Below are 20,015 nucleotides of genomic sequence, written 5' to 3'. Positions count from 1 at the left end.
TTTCTACTTCTCAAAATAGCTTTTCATTCTTATCTCACGGTTTCTTTATTCTAAATCAGGACGATTCCGTTCGCTTTCCTTCTCTTTGATCCTCACCTTTTCTCATTAACACCTATGTCACATGGTTTTGTTTATTCTTGCTTATTAGATACTAGATTAATTTGCTTTCAATTTTATTGTTTCTCTTTTTTGTTTTTTCTTCCATTACTTTACCTACATAATTGTTTTTTATTCACGTCACACACACACACACACACACACACACACACACACACACTCTCTCTCTCTCACACTTACGCTCATCACCATCCATTTATAAAACCGGAAGATCATTCCAACACTCCGCATATCCGCTTCCGTCCAGTGACTCTCCTCCTCTTTTCCTCTTTTGGTTTAGCTTTCCGTTTAATTCTTGTTAATAATCCTGCCTACCTAATATGATAACACCGGAGTTCTGTCTGTCTCTCTATGACTATATTATGAGGGCCCCTCTTTCATTCTGCACAGTTTGTTATAACTAACATTCAATTGTGTTCCAGTAAACTATAATTACGTAAAACAACAGTCCAGCTTTTTGTCACGCCCTCTTTCGCTTAATTCCGTTTGTTACGCCCTAACCTAACGCTATTAGTGTTCCACCTCTCGCACCAAATATCAGTATTGGGTTTGTTTGTTTCTTTCTTTGTTTAAACTTCTATCGGAGTAACCTCAAACATCAAGAATTTGTTTTTTTTGTGTTTCGTTTTGTTGTATTTCTAACAATAACCCACCTGGCTTTTAATAATAATTTACTAATTTAATTTGTTGGTTGATTCTATGTCTTCCGCTGTCGTTATCCTTTTCTTCTTCCTCGCTCTCTTTCTCTCTCTCTTATTTACAATGACTGGGTTTAGTAAAATTTTTGATTTTGTTTGTTTGTCCTGCACCTGTGTTTAGATTGATTCATTTTTTTTGTTTTGAATAGCAGGTCACAGTGACGACTAATCCAAGGTTCGTTCGGTCGAAAAGAAGGCTAAACCACAAACGAACAATGGATTGCTTCTGTTTTGGAAATATCTATATATTTATAATGGAACAGCGAATGTGAACAATAACACAAAAAAGTACGCAGAAAATAGAAGCTAACCATCTCTCTGAAGCTGACGAATCAATTTTGTACCGTCTTCAAAAAACGCTCTGGTCTACCTGCGAAGTCACCTCTCGGGGTAGACGCTGGATGCCAACGAAAGTCATTCCAGAGGACCTAAACAGCCGGTGCCCTCCATTGGTGTTGATTCCACGAGGTTGGTCCAGCTTACGTCGGGCAGCGGCGAAACTCCGTACAGACCATCAAAACCGCCGTCGCCGCTGTCCAGTTGGGGGGCACACCGCCAGGCCTAATATTAAACGGCCGTTTCGTGGTCCCCTTCGTCGATTCGGCCGAGACGCCACGCATTCGGATCCGCTGCTGCTTCGCGTGAGAGATCAAACGGAGAGGATTAAAACACGCCTTGCTTGAGGCGGGGGATGGACGGATTGCAGTGCAATGTTTGTGTTTTTGTGGGGTTATGTTTGTGGGGTTATGTTTGTGTGGGGTTATGTTTGTGTGGATATAAGAGGCGGGGAATGCGCGGGATGTTCTACGGAACATTTACATGCAAATGGATGGGGGATATTACGACACCGATTTTGCCACACTCGAGTTGAAAAGATGCGATTTGGATCGCCATGTTCCATATCGAAAAGTAGTCTTAAACATTTAACACATTATTACACACAAACGGGTGAACTTTTTTTTGTCGTGTAATCAGAGCACGCTTTGTTTACATGTCAAAAATCGAAATACAAGTCATTTAGTCTCGGTCATAAATTTTTTTTTGCGAAATGTCGTTTTGAACGTCGGTAATGAGTGTTCTTTCGAAGATCTCAGCAGAAGTAGACGAACACTCGGTCCAAGTAATCCCGAATTGGACCGAAAAGTTGTAAATTATATTCAGAAGAACAGGTCTGCATCTATTCGTGATTTGGCCAAGAAGTTCTAAACCAGTGATGGGATGATTCAGCGGATTAAGCATAGACATGGTCTAAAGACCAATAAAAAGCAAAAAGAGTTTTCCTCGAAAAAGATCTCAACCCACCTAACCGTCCCCAGCTGCGGCCAAAAAATTCAAGAAGGATGATACAGTGTCTTAAAATATGTCAGAGTTCAAGGAGAATTGGTGTGCAGCGTCCAGCAAGTGCACAAAAACTACTGAGCACAATTTGATGAGTGGATTGAAAACTAATGTTCAATATATTTTTAGAAATCAACAATAAGCTTAATTTTGTCATTTCATTGCTATGTAAACTTAATATTTTTTAATAAAATTTACTTTTGTAAACACTTTCTGAGCGTTTTCAAATTTATTTTGATGTTTGAAAATTTAAGACTACTTTTCGATGCACTCCTTACGATATGTGACTAAATCGAAGATAGCAGAGGTCAGAATGTCAATAACACCTAAGTAAAATCAACTCTTACAATGTTACAAATAGAAATCCAATGAACGTTTGACAAACGATAACATTGTGGTGGTTGAATTATGAGCAATATACAAATGAGGTAGATGAGTTTGGGACAAATAGGACAACACCTATTGTAGAAAAACCATTTATTTGTTTTTGTAGATTCCTTCTGCTGAAAAAAAATCTTTTTCTCTAAGACGCTCTTATAAACCCCCCATATAATATACGGAAATTAAACTAGTTTTGATCTAAGAATCCGAACTCAAAACGATGTGAATTTATTATCAGACGTTCAGCTTGTCTTGTCAACTTGTTAAGAAAAAAAAAACACTTGTCCTGGAAAACTATAATTCATATAATTTATACGACCGACTCGACCTGACCTTATCTTTATTTCCTAAGAAGAAGTGAAAACAAGTGAAATAAATAATCTAAACAGAATATATATAATCCTCTAATGGATCAAACAAAATTAAATCTCTGTCCTCCTTTCCGAAGAAAGCACCAACATCCCTCTTTACACGTGTTTCCAGCTCCCCGCGCGCGTTTCTAAACGAGGTGTAATAAATCATCACACAACATTATCAGTCATTCCCCCAATTCACAGTGAAGTACGAGAACTCAGCAAAACTTCCCTCATTCCTTCGAGCTAACGACGCTAGATGCGAGTTTATATTTTGAAATGTCGATCCGAAATCGAAGGCAAAACCAGGAAAGAGAACCACCAGAGAAGAATATTGCATTATTTTAATTTTGCTATTGGCATCGTTCACAAATTAGAACGAGGGAAAATGGGGGAAAAAATGAGTAGACTGAGATTTCGCCCCGACGGTTATCGATTTGGTTTGGTGGGTATATTCGCGGTCAAAGAAATATTCGACTTTGCACAAAATTCATTTACTTTCTGAAGCTGTCCATCGCATGAAATATAGACGAACAGAGACAATGATGTTCAATTCATTCAAGTTACCCCCAGTATGGAAAATAAAGACTTAAAGTCCTACGTCAAAAAACATTTGCTTTGAAATTTGATAGTCTATTCAAATTTTAAGCAATGCAGTAGAACGATATTGGACATTTATTTATTTTCATTATTGTTCAATTTCAATTTCTTGCTTTTTTGATTTTCTTTAGTTTACCGTTTTGTTATTCAACCATTTTTCTTTGTCTAATTTTATCAATTTGGGTTGCTTTTTTTTCCTTATTTTATTATTTCTATTTTTATTTTCCGGTTTTTTCTAATTTATCATTCCTATGAGTTTTTCAAAATTTCAAAAAATGTTCGAAATGTTTTTTTTTCTTAATTGTTACTATTTTTCAACAAAAAAAAAATCAATTTTCCGATAATGCCATTTCTCGAATTCAACTTTCAATCTTTCAATTCTATTATTTGAGCTTCATTTTTTTATTATTTAAATGCTTTATAATTTTTATTATATGTAATCTGAAAATTTAAGCTGTATTTGCAATTTGGATTTTTTTTTCACTGCAAATATTTTTTTGCAATATTTTCATAGTTTTGAAAATTATAAAGATTTTATTTTTGACAGCTATTTAGGTTGAGTTTCAACAATTTTATTTCCTTTTTTTTATGTTCACCATATCGTGTTATCTAAGTTTTTCTTTTTTTTTTCTTTGAAATTTTTCTATTTTAATTTTTTTCGGTTTATTGATGCTCCTATATTTTTTCTATAATTTCTACCATTTTTTCTCAATGTTTAGAATTTCATGAAATTTTTAATTTAGTCTTTTTTTTCTTCTTTTGAATTTTTTTTCTGCACTGCTTTTCCATTTTGTTAGAATCAATCGGTTGTTTCAAAATTCTTTAATTTTTATCGTTTCAAATTTTTAGGAAAATTTTTACAAATGACAAATTATTGTATTTTTGTAAGCCATCCTGTGGAATTAAGACTAGAACGATTTCTTTAGTGTTTGTATTTTTTGTCCAGTACTATTTTTTTTTTATTCTCTATGTTTTTTTAATTTAAAATTATCCAATATTGATATATTATTAATTTATTCGATATTTTCTTAATTTGAAAGTTAGTTTTTCAAATGTTTTAAAATGTGAATTTAATAACAGTGAAAAATTTTCCAATGTTTTTGAAATTGTTTCTTTCAATATTTTCATTTTCTCATTTATTCTTATTGTTAACAAATTTGGCATTTGGCATTGGTGAATCTTTTGTCTTCATATTTGTTGATCATCTGAATCGCTCCAGCAGCTTATGAATTTTCGCAAAAGTCATTTTTGGAAATGAAAAAGGAAAAGGAAAAAGTTAATTTTTCGAACGCCCCTGAAATGAAAATAAGAACCCTAATGAAAAAAATAAAAAAACACGGGTTTTATATCTTGCGATATGGAACAAAACTACCAACTTCCACGAAAAACTAGGAAACACTAGACAGGTTTGATATTCCCCTCGTCTCACCGTCGCCCACCCTCGACAGATAGTCGAACACCAGATGCTATCCCTGGTCATTAAGCACGATGCTACAGTGCGTGCGGCAACTCTCGGTTGAGACAACGATACCTCATATCCATATCCCTAACCTGGCCCGTCCCGTAAAAATTGTTGCCTCTCTAACCTCGAGTAAACCGCGAGTAATTGGTCAAATCCTACTAAACATAGATTTATGTTGAAATCTTGTATATACAAATCTTGAATTAGCGGCTCCGCAAAGCTTATGCGATTGAGCCTACAAATAAATGAATTGAAAAAAAAAGGTTTGACATGGAATAGCTGTACATTTTCCTCTGATGTCTATTATATATTTTTAATTTCAACAATTTAATAAATATTTTAAAGTAACATTATTTGAATTTTTATAAAATTATTTCCTTTTTCGTTTTCTTTTCCTTTTTTCTATAATTTTGTGAATTTTTTATTTTAATTTTTATTACTTCAAATTTCATTTCTATAATTTTCTCTGAGTGATTGTACTATTCGAGTTTTTCCTTTTATTATTTTCTTATTATTTTCTAGCAAATGTTGAATACCTAAAATGTTTTATTAATTTTCAATTTTCATTCTTTTTATTTTTTTTCACTATTTAATAGTTTCTAATTGTTAGAATTCTTTATCAATTTTGATTATTTTGTTTTATTCAATTTATTCCATCTTTTTAACTGAAAAATTATTTTTTTTTTGAAATTTTATTTATTTTTTAATTCATTAAATTTTATTTCTTCAAATTCTTTATTACTTTTCAATTTCCTCAACTAATTCAAATCTTTCAATTTAAAGGTTTCCTTTTAAAATGTTTTGAATTTTCTGAAAAATTACTTTCCCAATTTTTATTCTTTAATTAATTTTTGTTTGATTTTATTTCTTCAATTTTCTAATCTTGTAGAGTTTTACGATTTGTTTTTCCAGTTATTCATTTTTACAACTTTCTTGAATTTATTTTTTAATTATGAAATTTCAAACTTCCATAAAATAATATAAATTTGCAATTTTCCAATTTTCCAAAAAATAGAAAGATTTTTGCCGTAGATTGGCTCTTCCTTATATTCTTTGCGAAAACTTCTTGTTGTCGAAAACGAACCGTGTCAAAATCAAACAGGTTGTGTATTTCGATTTTTTTTTTTGGAATATTTAATAGTTTAGAAGTTTTTAACAAATGACAATTTATATATTTAACCTTATTTAAATAATTTAGATTTTTTAAATTCCTTCCATGTTTTGACTGTTTCAAATATTTCCATATCATTAATTTGTTTATTCGTGGAGTTTTAATTTTTTTAAATTTGAAATAATTTTTAAATTCTTTTATATTTCAAGTATTTTTTATTTAATCGTTTGAATAAATTTTTAACTAAAAAAAATCAATGTCTCGTTTTTTTTCTTCTTTTTTTGTTTTCTGTTTATCCTTTTTCCAGGAAATAAAGTCTTTATTAGGTCTTATGATCGTTAACTCACCGGGGCTTATATGCTAGTTGAAATATAGTTAAGAGTTTGGCTCCTTTAAACTTATGTAACTGAGCCTGTAAAAATAAACGGATTAATAAAAAAAAACTCACCGGGGCTGGGATTCTGTTGTTTCACATTTGAAAACCCCAAAAACCGAATACTTGCGGTTCATTCGAGATGCAAGTTATATAGAAGTTTTTTTTTTTATTCGGAAGTGTGTAATTTTTCATAATACTATCTCACTTTCCCTTTCAATTTTCCCAATATACTCATTTTTGAACAGTTTAATATTTTATTCAACATTTCCGTAACCTTATTTATTTTTGTTTTTCCGTTGATTAAAATAATTTTGGAAATCTTGAAATTTCTCCAAATCATTTTTTCATTTTTTATTGCTTCAAATTTTTCAAATATTTTCTAATGTTTTTTAATTTAAATTCGTTTTGAGACATTCGTTTTCGGCGACTCTATCATTTTATTCAATGTTTAAAAATAATTTCTCGTTCATTTTATATTATTCATCTATTTTTTTTTCTTTTATTATTTTATTATTTTAATCTATGTTAATTCTTTTAAAATAATTCTTCAATTTTCTCATAACTATAGTTTAACTAGTTAAATTAATATCTTATTAGTTTTCTAATTATTACTCATTATTTTGCTTCTAACGTTCCCGTTATTATCACATTTCCACATTTCATGGTTCGTGTTTTTTCTTACATATTTGAGAAGAGTGCCAAGGTAAACGGATAGCATCGCAATATCAAGAAGATCATTTTTAAGCCGGAAAAATACCAAAAAAAACGAACTCGTTTTCAGTAACAATGTTTTCTGAAAATTCTTTTTAACAGTTTTATTTATTTGACCACCACAAATATTTTATTTTGATTATTTTCGAATGTTCAATTTTTCAAATATTTTAGTTATCCTAAATGATTTTTATTATATTGGAATCTTTAAACTGCTTTGTGATTTTATTCGTTTTTTCATTCATATATTTTTTTCTGAATTTTTGAAATCATGTTTTAATTTTTGTTTATTTATTAATTTTTTTTTGTTAGAGTTTAGTTATTTGAAGATTTTTATTAATTTTCAATAATATTTTTTTCTTGTTCGGAAGTGCTATCATTTCATGCGTTGTTTTCATTCTTATATTTAACTTAAAATCTGTTTATTTTATTCAACTGTTAATTTATTTATTGATTATTGTTATAAATTTTAACTTTAATTTTTTTCATGATTTTGTCTTTTTTCAATGCTGTGGAGGCGATCTGGCGTAGTGGTAACATTCATACCTCTCACGCTAAAGGTCACGAGTTCAATTCTCACTCCCGACATTCTTCCAAAAATGGAAGCAAAGTGACGAACCAGCCAAATGTGTTGAAAGTCACTAAAATACAGATAAAAAAAAAATTAAAGCTTTCACTTCATGATTTTTTTAACTTTCTGTACTCAATTTTTCAATTTCCTTTTTCTTATTAGTTTTGAATAAATTTCCAAATTCTCTTCATTCTGCCAATTTTTCAAAAATTTCAATTTTTTTGATTTTTGTTATCATTTTATTCGATTTTTGAAATTTCTAGGTTTAATCTCTTATTAATTTATTTATTATTATTATTAATTAATTTATTACATTTATGTTTTCTCTAATGATTTGGTTTTTAAAATTGTTTCCAATTTTTAATTTCCTTTTGTAATTTGTTTTGTTTTTTCATTGTTTCACTACTATATTTTAAATTTGACCAATTCTTTTATTTTATTTTATTCATTTTTTTATGTTTTTGATATTTTTACGTTAATTTTTTTATGTTAATGTGGTGGATTGGGTTTGAATACAAGCATGTTTGACTCAATTATTCGCAGAAAAGGATGATAGAGTTTGAGAAATAGTTCGCATCAAATGGGTAGGATCTGGATCAAAACGGATGCATGGCATTTACAGGATATTTGCAAGCACAGTTGACTGGTGAATTTCAGGTTATCACTTCTGCACACATGGATGGTAACAGACAGAGGAGTACAGTTGGGACGAGGAGTGGTTGACGAGAGAAAGGGTGATTGAGGTAAGCTAGGAATTGGGACTGGAACAAATCACGAAAATCACGACATATGAAGAGCAGGGATTAGGGGTGCAGCGTAATTGTGGTGAACGGACACACTGGGTGCGATGATGAAAACGTGAAATGTTGTATCCATTCTTGCGTTAGTGTTTTGCGGAATTTTTCAGTTCCGACTGGTCTGGAAACTTACCACAGTAGTAGTATTTGGAAATCCTAGGCAGAGCTAGGATTCGTTCATAAGAATCGCAATGAGACGACGCGGAATGTTTGAGGGGGATGGTTGTTTATAATGTTTTTTTTTTATTTTTTTAGTTGTTGAGGGAAATGGGTTTGGGAAGAAAAAACAAGAGAAACAGATGTATGAGTTAGAACCGAGAGATTGATTCGTTATTGTTGTTATGGTAAATCCGAAAGCTCAAAAATATTGTTGCAATCTAATAGAGTAAAACGACAACAAGTTAGAGAGATAGATGATCCTGTTGAGAATTAAAACAAAAAAAAAATGTTCAAAAAGGTAAAAAATAAGAAAAAACTTACCGAAAAAAGTGTTTCAAAAGCAGTCGACAAACGAAAAACAAGAATTGTGTACAAAGGCGCCGCCGATTAGATGGGTTCTCCTTCGCTTCCTTGTATCAACGATGTTTGAGGTTACGTATGAGTCGTTGTTCCGTTTTTACATTGCACACATTAAACGATGAATTTGCAAAAGAAAAAAAATCCACTGCGAAAGGATCAGTGAAAATAAAACTCAAACAAACAAAAAAAAAATATTAAAGGACTAGACAGCATGAGTGTGATGTGTATCGGCAATGTTCGTCGTTAGGATCCTTTCTGTTCGGCACCTTGTTGCTATCCAAAACGCGAACGTCACACGTCGTAGATCTTCTTGATGAACTTGTTCTCATCCGAGTGGAGCAGTCGCATGTGGAGTGACATTAGTGGCGAAGGATTATCAGCGGCAGGGTCCAACAGCAGCGGGATGCTCTCCTCTGCGCGATTGACGTCGACATCGTCAGGTTTGGTGGGAAAATGGCGGTGTGCAAAGGTTGGACACAGATGAAACGGAAAGAAAGCGTGCGAGGCGAAGTGATGAAAAAAATAGTATCAAAATATAAATAAAATCGTGTAAATTGTTTCAACTGAAACCAAGCAAGAGCGATTGGCCCTCCCGACACCGAACGGTCTTTGCTTGATAGCCCAAACTGTGTTCAGATAGATCCATCGTTGTCGAAAGGGTCAACATGATGATGAGTTGAGAATGCCAGCGATGAAATGAGGAGTAATAAATTGCTTTCATTAACATCATTTAACTTGATTCCTACTTTAAATTGATGTCCTGCGGTCAACCGTTACAGCACACAAACAAATTCGAAATATTTAAAACGATTAACTCTCTACTTCTAGTTGTGAATCAGAAAACATTTAATGAAATTGTAAAAAAGTAAGTAAATTCGAACAAATGACTAACTGATTGACTGGCTATAGATACAGCGTTTACCCTTGAGGGTGATGGTGTATGATTCGTGTTTCGCTAAATCATATTTTGTAAAACAAGAACGAACAAAAAAACAACTTAAGCCAATCAAAAGCGCTTGCTTTGATTCCGAACGGAGAGAACACGGAGTCTAGAGATTTCGGTTGGAAGCAAATATTTATCTGTGGCAGACAGGCGGCCATCGTCCCGATGCGAAGCAGCCGCTTGACACTTACCCTGCAGCTGTCGATTGATGAGTGCCGTTATCCCGTGTCCACCCCCACCACCTCCGCCGCTACTGTCACTCGATTTGTTGTTTTTCATCACCAGCATCGGTTTGTCCTCCGCATCATCCCCGTAGCCGGACGAGATGTACCCATTGCTCTGGGCCATCGTTTCGCTGACCTGCAACGGGAAACGTTAGTTAACGACGAATTTTAGAACTTTAAAATGTTAATGTGTTGAAATTTTGGAGTTCTTCATGGTGGAAAAAATTAGAAAGAATTCGAAAGTTGACACAAAAGGTTTTAGAAAATTGATGTTCAAAGCCTTGAATAAACGAAGTGAAACGATACTTTGACACAAAAAAAACTATAAAGAAAAACTCTTGTTTTCGTAAAAAAAATAAAAATATTGAAGAACTAAAAAAAAAATTTAAAAAAATAGCGAACCGCAGAAAATTTAAAAATATAAGAATACACCACAATAAAAATACAATACACAATTTTCAAGTGATGTAAAACTTTAGAAAATTAAATTAAATAAAAAAGCAAAAAATTTAATTAAAAAAAAATTAAAAATTAACAAAAAATAAAATTAAATAAAAAATTATAAAACATTTTAAGAAATAGACCGCAGCAATCGCAAAAAATGTGAACAATAGAAACAACTGCAGAACTTTTGAAAAATAGGCAGGATATTAAAAAAAAAATAAATTGGAGAAATTTGAAAAGGATTTTTTGTTTATTTTTGTTTCTTCGTATTTTATGTTTTTTTTTATCAATTTTTCTGATTCGTTTCTTGAGTCTTTTTGGATTTTTTTATTTTATTAATTCTATTGAATTTTTCAACTTTTTGTTTTTTTTATTCTGATTTTTTTCTTTTTTTTATTCTTAGTTTTTCTGAATTTGTCTAAATTTCTTCTAAACGCTGCTGATTTTTCTGAATTTTAAAATATTTATAAAAAATTCTGAATGTTTCTTTTTTTCTATTTTTTTTATTCTTCCAATTTGTCTTTAAATTCTTCTGATTTTTTTTCAAAGTCTTCTGGTTGTAACATGTGATCTCTGATTTTCCCTGATTTCCCTTTTTTTCCCTTTTTTCCCATTTTTCCGAATTTTTCTTTTTTTATCAGCATTTTTTCTGTAAAAAGTCTTTCTGAATTCTTCCTAAATCCCTTGGAATTGAAAAAAAAAAATTTTTTAGAATTCGTCTGAATACTTATTTTTTCCGAATTTTTTCTGACTTTTTTCCTAATTTTTTCATTATTTCCCTAAATGCTCCTGATTGTTTTCTGAATTCATCTCAATGCTTCTTATTTTATCTCAATTCTACAAATTTTATTATAATTTTTTTCAAAATTTTCAGATTTTTTTCTGAATTCTTATTATTTCGTTTATTTTTCTGAATTTCTAATTTTCTCTGCATTGTTCTGATTTTTTCTAGATCCTTCAAAATTCTTATGAATCCTTTCAATTTTTTTTGTTATCTCCTGAACTCTTTTAATTTATTCTGAATTCATTTTGTTTTTCCTGAATTCTTCTATTTTTCCAGAATTCTTCGAAATTCTTCCGAATGTTTTTAGATTTTTAAGGTTTATTTTGAATTCCTATTATTTCTTTATGATTTCAACATTTTCTTAATATTTTCGACTTTTTCTGAATTCTTGTCTTCTAAAATCTTGTGATTTTTTCAGATTTTTTTTAATTGTTCTAATTTATTTTGAAATTCTTCTGAATTCTTCTGAGGTTTTTCAAATAATTCTGATTTTTCCTGAATTTTTCATGATTGTTTTGAAGAACTTGAATTCTTTCGGATTTTTCTTAATTATAATAATTTCATCTGAATTGTTCTCAATTCTTTTTAATTCTTTTAATATTTCTAAGTTCTCCTATTTTTTCGGTATTCTTCAGCATTTTCTATATTTTTTTAATTTTGTGATTTCTATTGATTTTTTTTTCACGAAGAAAATTTAAAGCAAATCAGAAATCTGTAAATTTTTCTAAAATTTTTTTCTGACTCATCTTTTATCTGAATTCTTTAGAATTCTTCTGGTTTGTTGTTCTGTTTTTTTTTAATTTTCAATTTCGTTTTTCGTCCTTTCATGATTTTTATTTTGCAGATTTTATTCCAATTTTTTTCTTTTATTCAATTGTTTTTTTCTGGTTTTTTCAGATATTATCCATTTTTTCAATTTTTTTTCAGTTTTTAATTTTTTTAAATTTATTTTTAATCTTAATGATTTCATTCGAATCCGTCTCAATTCATCTTAATTCTTCTAATATTTATGAGTTCTCCTATTTTTTTTCGAAATTCTTCAGCATTTTTCGTATTTTTTAAGTTTTGTGATTTGTATTGATTTTTACTTCTGAATTTATTTCAAAAGGAAAATAAAAAGAATATATTTTGGTTTTTATGTTTTTTTTTAAATTTTCTTGTGCATTCTTCTATTTTTTTCTGATTCACCTTTTTTCTGAATTCTTTAAAATTCTTCTGATTTGTTGTTCTGTTTTATTTTTAATTTTTAATTTGTTTTCTCGTCCTTTTATGATTTTTTTGCAAATTTTATTACATTTTTTTTCTTTTATTCAATGGATTTTTTTCTGATTTTCTACAGACATACAGGTCGGACTCGATTATATGTGATTCGACTATATACAATTCTGGACTCGATTACATACAGTTTGGAAATTTTTTTTTTATTTTTCGAATATGTACTTTTATGTAACTATAGGCTTTTATATGTACAGTGGTGTACAAATCGTGATTTTTGAAGACTGCTTGAATTTTCATCAGGAATTGTTTATTTCGATATTGCAGCGAAATAAAGATAGGTAAAAGTTGGGCGTCAAAGAACAAATTGTAGAGCGATTAGAAAGCTTTATTTTAATTGATAGAAACAATCAAGTTGGATAAAATTGTTGGGATAAAATTATTAATAACACATAAAAAATTACTAGCTTTGACGTATTTCACTTCTAAAATGTTAGTAAACCCCACTAATTTAGATGTTTCACTACTGTATTCTGTACTAAATTTTCTCATCTTTCAAATGAAAGCAACAGTATCGTCTTCTGTAGCATACTTTTTGATGTAGAGCCAGTTTGAGGCTATAGAGTCCGAAACAAAAAAAAAAGTTCTATAACCCTGTCATTGTTGAAATTCGAACATATGCGTAGAAGGATTTTTTTCCTCAAATATTATCCTCTATCCCCTCATGAATGAAGTCGAATTTTTTATATGAGAAAGGTATTTTATGATTTTAAGGGGATGAATCAAAAATTAAATTCTTCTTTTATATTCAAGAAAAGAAAAACACTTGCATAAAAAACGATTAAAAAATATTTTTTGACTCGATTATATACAGGGCTCGATAATATACAGTGAAAAAAAAAATAAACTGTATTTTATCGAGTCCGCGCTGTATTTCTTATTAATGTATTTCTTCAATTTTTTATCAGGTTTTTAATTTTTTTCTGATTTAAAAAAAAATTCTGATTATTTTCTAATTATTATTATTTTCATTTTCTGAATTATTCTAATGTTCTCTCGTTTTTTGCAGATTTTTCAAAAAATATTTCTTATATATATCTGATTTTTCATGATTTTTTTTGAATATTTTTATTTTTTTCGATCCCTCTCTCCGATTTGTTTTCTAATTTTTTCCAGATTAGGTTGCAGATTTTATCTGCTTTTCGGTGTTTTTCTAATTTTTTTTCTCAATTTTTAAATGATTCTCTGCATATATCATATATACTTCTAATTTCATCTGACTTTTTTCTCAATTTTTTTCAGTTTTTTGCTGCTTTTTTCGATTTTTTTGTGTTTTTTAACATTTTCTAATTTTTATCTTTTGTTTTTTTTCTGATTTTTAGTTTGTATTATTTTTAATTTTCTATATTTCCGAATGTTTTGAATTTTAACTTTTTTCTTTTAATTTCTGAATTTTTAAAATTTAAAATTTTCTTATGTTTGATATTTTCAATATTTTTTATTTTTTTTAACTTTTCGATTTGTTTTTAATTTTTATTTTGTTTTTAGTTTATGTATTTTCAGAATTCCTTGAATTTTTGAATTCCCTGAATTTTTATTTCTGAATTTTCTAGATTTGTAGAATATCCCTTGCCAAAATGTCATTTTCTAATTGAACTCACCTGCGTGACCTGCATGAGCTTTTTGACGACGTCTCGTCCGAGGATGTGATCGAACACAGCCTGAAGAAATGGTTCCGCCATAATTGACAGTTTCAGCTTGTCCCGATGCCAGATCAGGACGCGGGACTCTTCCATCGCCATTATGGACACCTAAAAAGCACGATAAATCTCAGTAAACCTCCAAACCAATTAGCATAGCTGCCAATTACCTGGAAGTAGTCATCCGTAGACACTCCGAACCATTCTGGCGAGTCCAGGAACTGATGGGGAAAAACTATGTGCAGCGCCTTTTGATTCTGGGATACGACAAGTCTGAAAAGGTGAAAAAATTGATGAATTGAAGCGTAATATTAAAGCACGTGAGGCACACACGCTCGCATACAGCATTTCGTTTCCATCTTTCCAAACAACATCATTAAGCACTCAGAAGCATGTGAGACGACTCCGTGTAAAATAAACGGGAACAGCACAGAACCGGGGAAAAAAACCAACGGCGACCTTTGAAGCGAAGTTTGTTTTTCCAACCTCCACCCAACCGTAGTCCGCGTGTGATGACATTCAGGTTACCGCCAGGGGGACGCAGCGCACCATTCATCTTCGCCAATAACCCCCGGACGCGACAATGGAGCAGCAGTAGCGGTGAACAAGAAAGAAGTCTCTGGGTCTGGGTCCTCATTAGCGGTATTTGCACTCTCCCACCCACACCCGATTTGGAATACCGGGGCAAAATATGGGAAAAAACGCGCCAAAAAAATCATTATTTTTGGACACAAATTCCGCAATGGTTTTGTCAACACCGCGAGGGGAACGAACCACCAACTGATATTCGCGGCGTGATTATTCTTAGCCTCGGCTTTCAACGGGAACATAAAAATCTACCGCAATGACGAAGAAATGGAAATATGCATTTTCAAGTGCAACTGGGTGCTACTGATGTTGCGCAACGCTTCCCACAACGAAGCGACAAAAAGCGGGAAAAAGGTTGTTGATTTACGATTCGCCATTGGAACGGCCTAAGCGCCGATTGCGCTGTTTCGAACGTCATGATTCAAAGACCTGCTGCGTGTTAGTGAATTGAGTTGATGATATCGCACAAACACCTAAAACACGTCATCAGTTTGTTATCTTTCGGCGCATTATTTCGTTCCACCGAAGGTGACATTACGCAATCCACCGATTGCTCTCGGAGGAAATTGGAGAAGTGCCATTGATCACGTGAACTTGGAACACACCGATATGATCTTTTCCTAGATCGCTCGAAAAAAAAAACAAACATTATTTCACCGGTCGGAAAGGTGATGAAATCACGTAACAATGTTTGAAATGTGCATACGTGTGCAATCATGCGTCTCCACCGACTCAAACGAATCGGTGGAGGTGCGCGTCGTAAAACGTTGATTCACCTTCCCTCTTGTAACACCCCACTTGTAATCCCAAAATTTGTCCGGAGTGTTATCAGTTGCGGGGCGATTATAAACAAATACTCCTCTTCTGCCCCTTTTCAGGGGAGAGCGTTCACGTCCGCGACGCATACATCGAAAGCGACATCAACGACATGTCCTCTTCCCGGGGGGCAGTGTTGTTTGGAACTGACCTAACCCAAACAAACAGCGCCACAAAACCTCCAACAAAGCTGTGCCCGGTGTTATCGAGGTGTGTGTGAGTGTGAGAGCGAGAGCGAGAGAGAGAAAAACTCGGAGAGCCGGAGGAGGCCACCGCATTAAATTTTATTGCCAAAATGAGGCACTTTTTTATCTACAGATTTATGGCACCTCCACCACACAGCTGGACTTTGTCCTCCCTGAGCTGAGGGCCCTCATTCACTGGAAATCTACACCGGATTTCAGGGGGCTTCATGATGATAAGCCGCGGCGAGACACGGGCCGCCCAGCTGATATGTGCCCGAAAGCTGCAGAGCCAATTCGGTGGTCCGTGTCATCACGGTTCGTGCGTCATCTCGGCACGAATTGGCAGTGTTTACTGGGAATGTTTCTGATAGATTAATGTGTTGATTCCACTTTATAATTTAATCGGATGAACGATTGCGGGGAGTGTTTCGTTGGTCTGACTCTGGCGATCTCGTGTCGAATTGAATAAATTTAGAGCCGAAAATAGTCGAATTCCTCATGCATTTCTTCGCCCAATCAAAATATCCAAAATGCTTTTCAAGGCCAATTCACATATTGACCTTACATGAAATATGTTCAAACTCTTCGCCCACAAAACAAATATTTATTTTTTTTTTTTTTTTTTTAATCATTTATTTTCAATTGGCTCAGCAACGTTAAGCATCAATGAGCCGTGTTTGTGAATAGGGAAAAGCCCTTGTGAGTAGAACTATGCAAATGTTCTTTCTCAAAAAGGCATAAAAACCCTATAGTTTTTTCAAGAAATGATACAATATAAATAATTATATAACAATACATAATAAAATAATACTTGAGGCTTCTTCTTGAGGATTTTTTGATAGAGATAACCACCTCCTTGAAGATTGCGTGCGAATGCGTGAATCTGAATGTGTTTAAGTTCTGAGGGAAATAGTTGGAGAAAAATGAAAACATTAAAACCATAGATTATTGGTAAATAATAGAATTATTAATAACAAAAAACAAAAAAAGTTGGAGATGTAGACGATAATTAAAAATAACAGAAAAAATACACACATACTCATACTTGAAAGTGTATGGACTTGAGGAAATAATATATCAACGAAATAGCATCGAGATTGCGTGTAGCCAGAACGTCGCGGATCGAAACATAGGGTGTCATTCCCTTTTCGCGGAAATTTTCTATTAAAGATAACCTGTTATTTTGAAAATCAGAGTAATACCACACAATGTGATCAATATCGTGATAACCTATACCGCAAACACATAAGTTACTATCACTAATATTAATTCGGAAAAGATGTGCATTCGAGGAATAATGATTAGACATTAGTCTGCACACTACCCGTATGAAATCACGGGAATAATTATATCCTTTGAACCATGATTTGAGGGAAACTTTAGGAATGATAGAATACATCCACCGACCTTTATCACTTCCATTCCAACTTGTCTGCCAAGATTCAAGTGCACGTTCACGAGGAATATTGAGATATTCATCAAAAGTAATGGGCCTATGAAATAAGACTCCTTCCATTGCGCCCTTTTTAGCTAGAAAATCTGCTTTTTCATTTCCTGGTATCGAACAATGAGAGGGAATCCATACAAAAGTGATATTAAATGATCTACTCATCAAAACACTTAAAAGCTGTTGGATTTCAGACAAGAAATACGAAGAATATCTAGACCTTACCGAACGAAGTGCCTCTAAAGAGCTGAGACTATCAGAAAAGATGTAAAAATGTTCGGGTGACAAGGACTGAATATGTTGTAAAGCAGTGTATATCGCAGCCAATTCCGCAACAAACACCGAACAAGGTAAACTAAGCTTACGGAATGTGGAGAAGTCAATATTAAATACCCCAAAGCCTGTGGTACCATGAAGACTGGATCCATCAGTAAAAAAAGTTTTGGTTGAGTCAATATGTTTATATCTTGACAAGAATATTGCAGGCATAACTATTTGGCGGAGATCACCTGAAATACCACTAACATAAACTTTCATTGTCAAGTCAAAATTAATAGAAGGATTGAACAAAATTAAAGGAATGGATTGGAAACCAGATGAATCCGATGGGCTTTCCAGGGTCAGAAATTCATGATATAGTAACATTCGCTTAGATTGATTACCTAAGGTTAGTGTTTCACAACGTATCAAAAAACGGAATGATAACTCGAAAAAGCGCACAGAAAGAGGAAGGATGCCAGCTAAAATTTCTAGGCTCATTGTATGCGTTGACTGCATACATCCTAGAGCAACACGCAAACAGCGATATTGAATTCTCTCCAGTTGCAGAATATGAGTACGGGCAGCGGATCTGAAGCAAAAACTTCCATACTCCATAACAGATAGAACGGTTGTTTTATACAACCTAATTAAGTCGTCAGGATGGGCCCCCCACCAAGTCCCTGTTATGGATCAAAGAAAATTTATTCGTTTCTGACATTTTTGTTTCAAGTAGCCTATGTGTTTACCCCATGTTCCTTTGGAGTCAAACACAACTCCTAAATACTTGAATGACAAAGAGAGCCTAATTGTTCTACCCAAAAGTTTAAGTTGCAGTTGAGCAGGGTGGTGTTTTCTTGAAAACACAACCATCTCTGACTTTTCAGTAAAAAACTCAAAACCCAATTTACAAGCCCAATCAACCAAATTATCAAGAGAAATCTGCAAGGGATTATGCAGATCAATACTGTATTTGCCCATTACCGACACTACGCAATCATCTGCATATTGTCTCAAAGTACAATTACCTGATAAACAAACATCAATGTCATTTACATAAAAGTTTTAAGGGTTTGGACTAAGACATGAGCCTTGAGGGAGACCCATGTAGCTAATTCGTAAAACTGATGAAGAACCATGGGAAAAACTCATATGTTTTTCACGCATAAGGTTAAGCAGAAAACTATTTAATTTTGGAGAAAATCCATTTAGATGAAGTTTTTCAAAAAGAACCTCAATGGAAACTGAATCAAAGGCACCCTAGATGTCTAGGAACACTGATGCCATTTGTTGCTTTTTACTCAAGGCGATGTCAACCTCTGATGAAAGCAGAGCAAGACAATCATTAGTTCCTTTGCCTCTACGAAACCCGAACTGCGAAGGTGAGAGAAGGTTGTTGGATTCTATCTAGCTGTCTAAGCGACTTAGAATCATTTTCTCTAATAATTTACGAATGCAAGAAAGCATTGCTATTGGTCTATAAGAATTATAATCAGACGCAGGTTTACCAGGTTTCAGAATAGCTATAACTTTAATCTGTCGCCACTCATGTGGAACAACGTTCTGCTCAAGAAAAACATTGAACAATTTTTACAAACGTTTCTTCGCATTATCAGGAAGGATTTTCAATAAGTTGAATTTGATCCTATCTGACCCCGGAGCCGAATTGTTACATGACAGAAGTGCAAGCGAAAATTCAGCCATACTGAATGGAGGCGCAATATCATCAGATGTCTCCAGGAAGGGAGGTGGAGCGGGGGCTGAATCTGGACATATTTTCTTGGCAGTCATAGATCCACCTTTCAGAATATTCAATCTGTTCATTTGAATGAGAAGAATTTCTCATTTGTCTGGTAACTCTCCAAAGAGTGCTCAAAGAAGACTCTCGGGAAAGCCCATTCACAAAATTACGCCAATAACCTCTTTTTTTGGCTTTTATGAAGCTTTTGAATTTACGCTCCAGATAAATGTAATTGTCGTAACGTTCGCAGGAACCCGATTTACGCCAATCCTTGAACGCATTCGATTTTTCTTTATAAAGATCTGTGCAATCTTGATCCCACCACAGATTAGGAGGACGACTGCGAAACGAATTCCCAGGAAAACGTTTCGTCTGAGCATCAATAGCACTATCATGAATTAATCCAGCTAGAAAATTATACTCTTCTAACGGGGGTAACTCATGAACTAATGCCACTGATTCTGAAATAATTGAAGAATATCTCTTCCAATCAATGTTTCTAGATAAATCATGCTGAATATTTGTTGTTTCAGACGATTTTGAATTATTTGAAATGGAAATAGTGATTGGCAAATGATCACTTCCATGTGGATCTTGGATAACCTTCCAATAACAATCTAATGATAAAGAGGAAGA

General features: G+C 32.9%; 1 protein-coding gene across 9 annotated transcripts in view; it reads right to left on the bottom strand.

The window, feature by feature from the left end:
• The window catches only part of LOC129781086 (blood vessel epicardial substance), a 196,467-nt gene continuing 176,452 nt past the window's right edge, over window positions 1–20,015 (bottom strand). For 3 of the 9 annotated variants that reach the window (XR_008744098.1, XR_008744165.1, XR_008744191.1), the window contains 6 exons: window positions 14,515–14,617; window positions 14,306–14,455; window positions 10,169–10,337; window positions 8,996–9,447; window positions 8,649–8,681; window positions 1–1,447 (listed from right to left, as the gene is read on the bottom strand). Coding sequence is in view for 3 of the 9 variants with exons in the window: in XM_055789169.1 (XP_055645144.1) it covers window positions 1,383–1,450; window positions 8,649–8,681; window positions 10,169–10,337; window positions 14,306–14,455; window positions 14,515–14,617 (523 nt within the window). In the remaining 6 variants the exon portion in view is untranslated. Of the gene's footprint in view, window positions 1,451–8,648; window positions 8,682–8,995; window positions 9,448–10,168; window positions 10,338–14,305; window positions 14,456–14,514; window positions 14,618–20,015 lie in introns of all 9 variants that reach the window. The other 6 variants (XR_008744100.1, XR_008744101.1, XR_008744099.1 and 3 more) reach the window with 6 other exon arrangements.

Source organism: Toxorhynchites rutilus, chromosome 1 (assembly GCF_029784135.1).
Source record: "Toxorhynchites rutilus septentrionalis strain SRP chromosome 1, ASM2978413v1, whole genome shotgun sequence".
In the NCBI taxonomy this organism is placed as follows: Eukaryota; Metazoa; Arthropoda; class Insecta; order Diptera; family Culicidae; genus Toxorhynchites; species Toxorhynchites rutilus.
The sequence above is the reverse complement of the archived record's forward strand: the minus strand, read 5'-3'. Positions and strand labels throughout refer to the sequence as shown.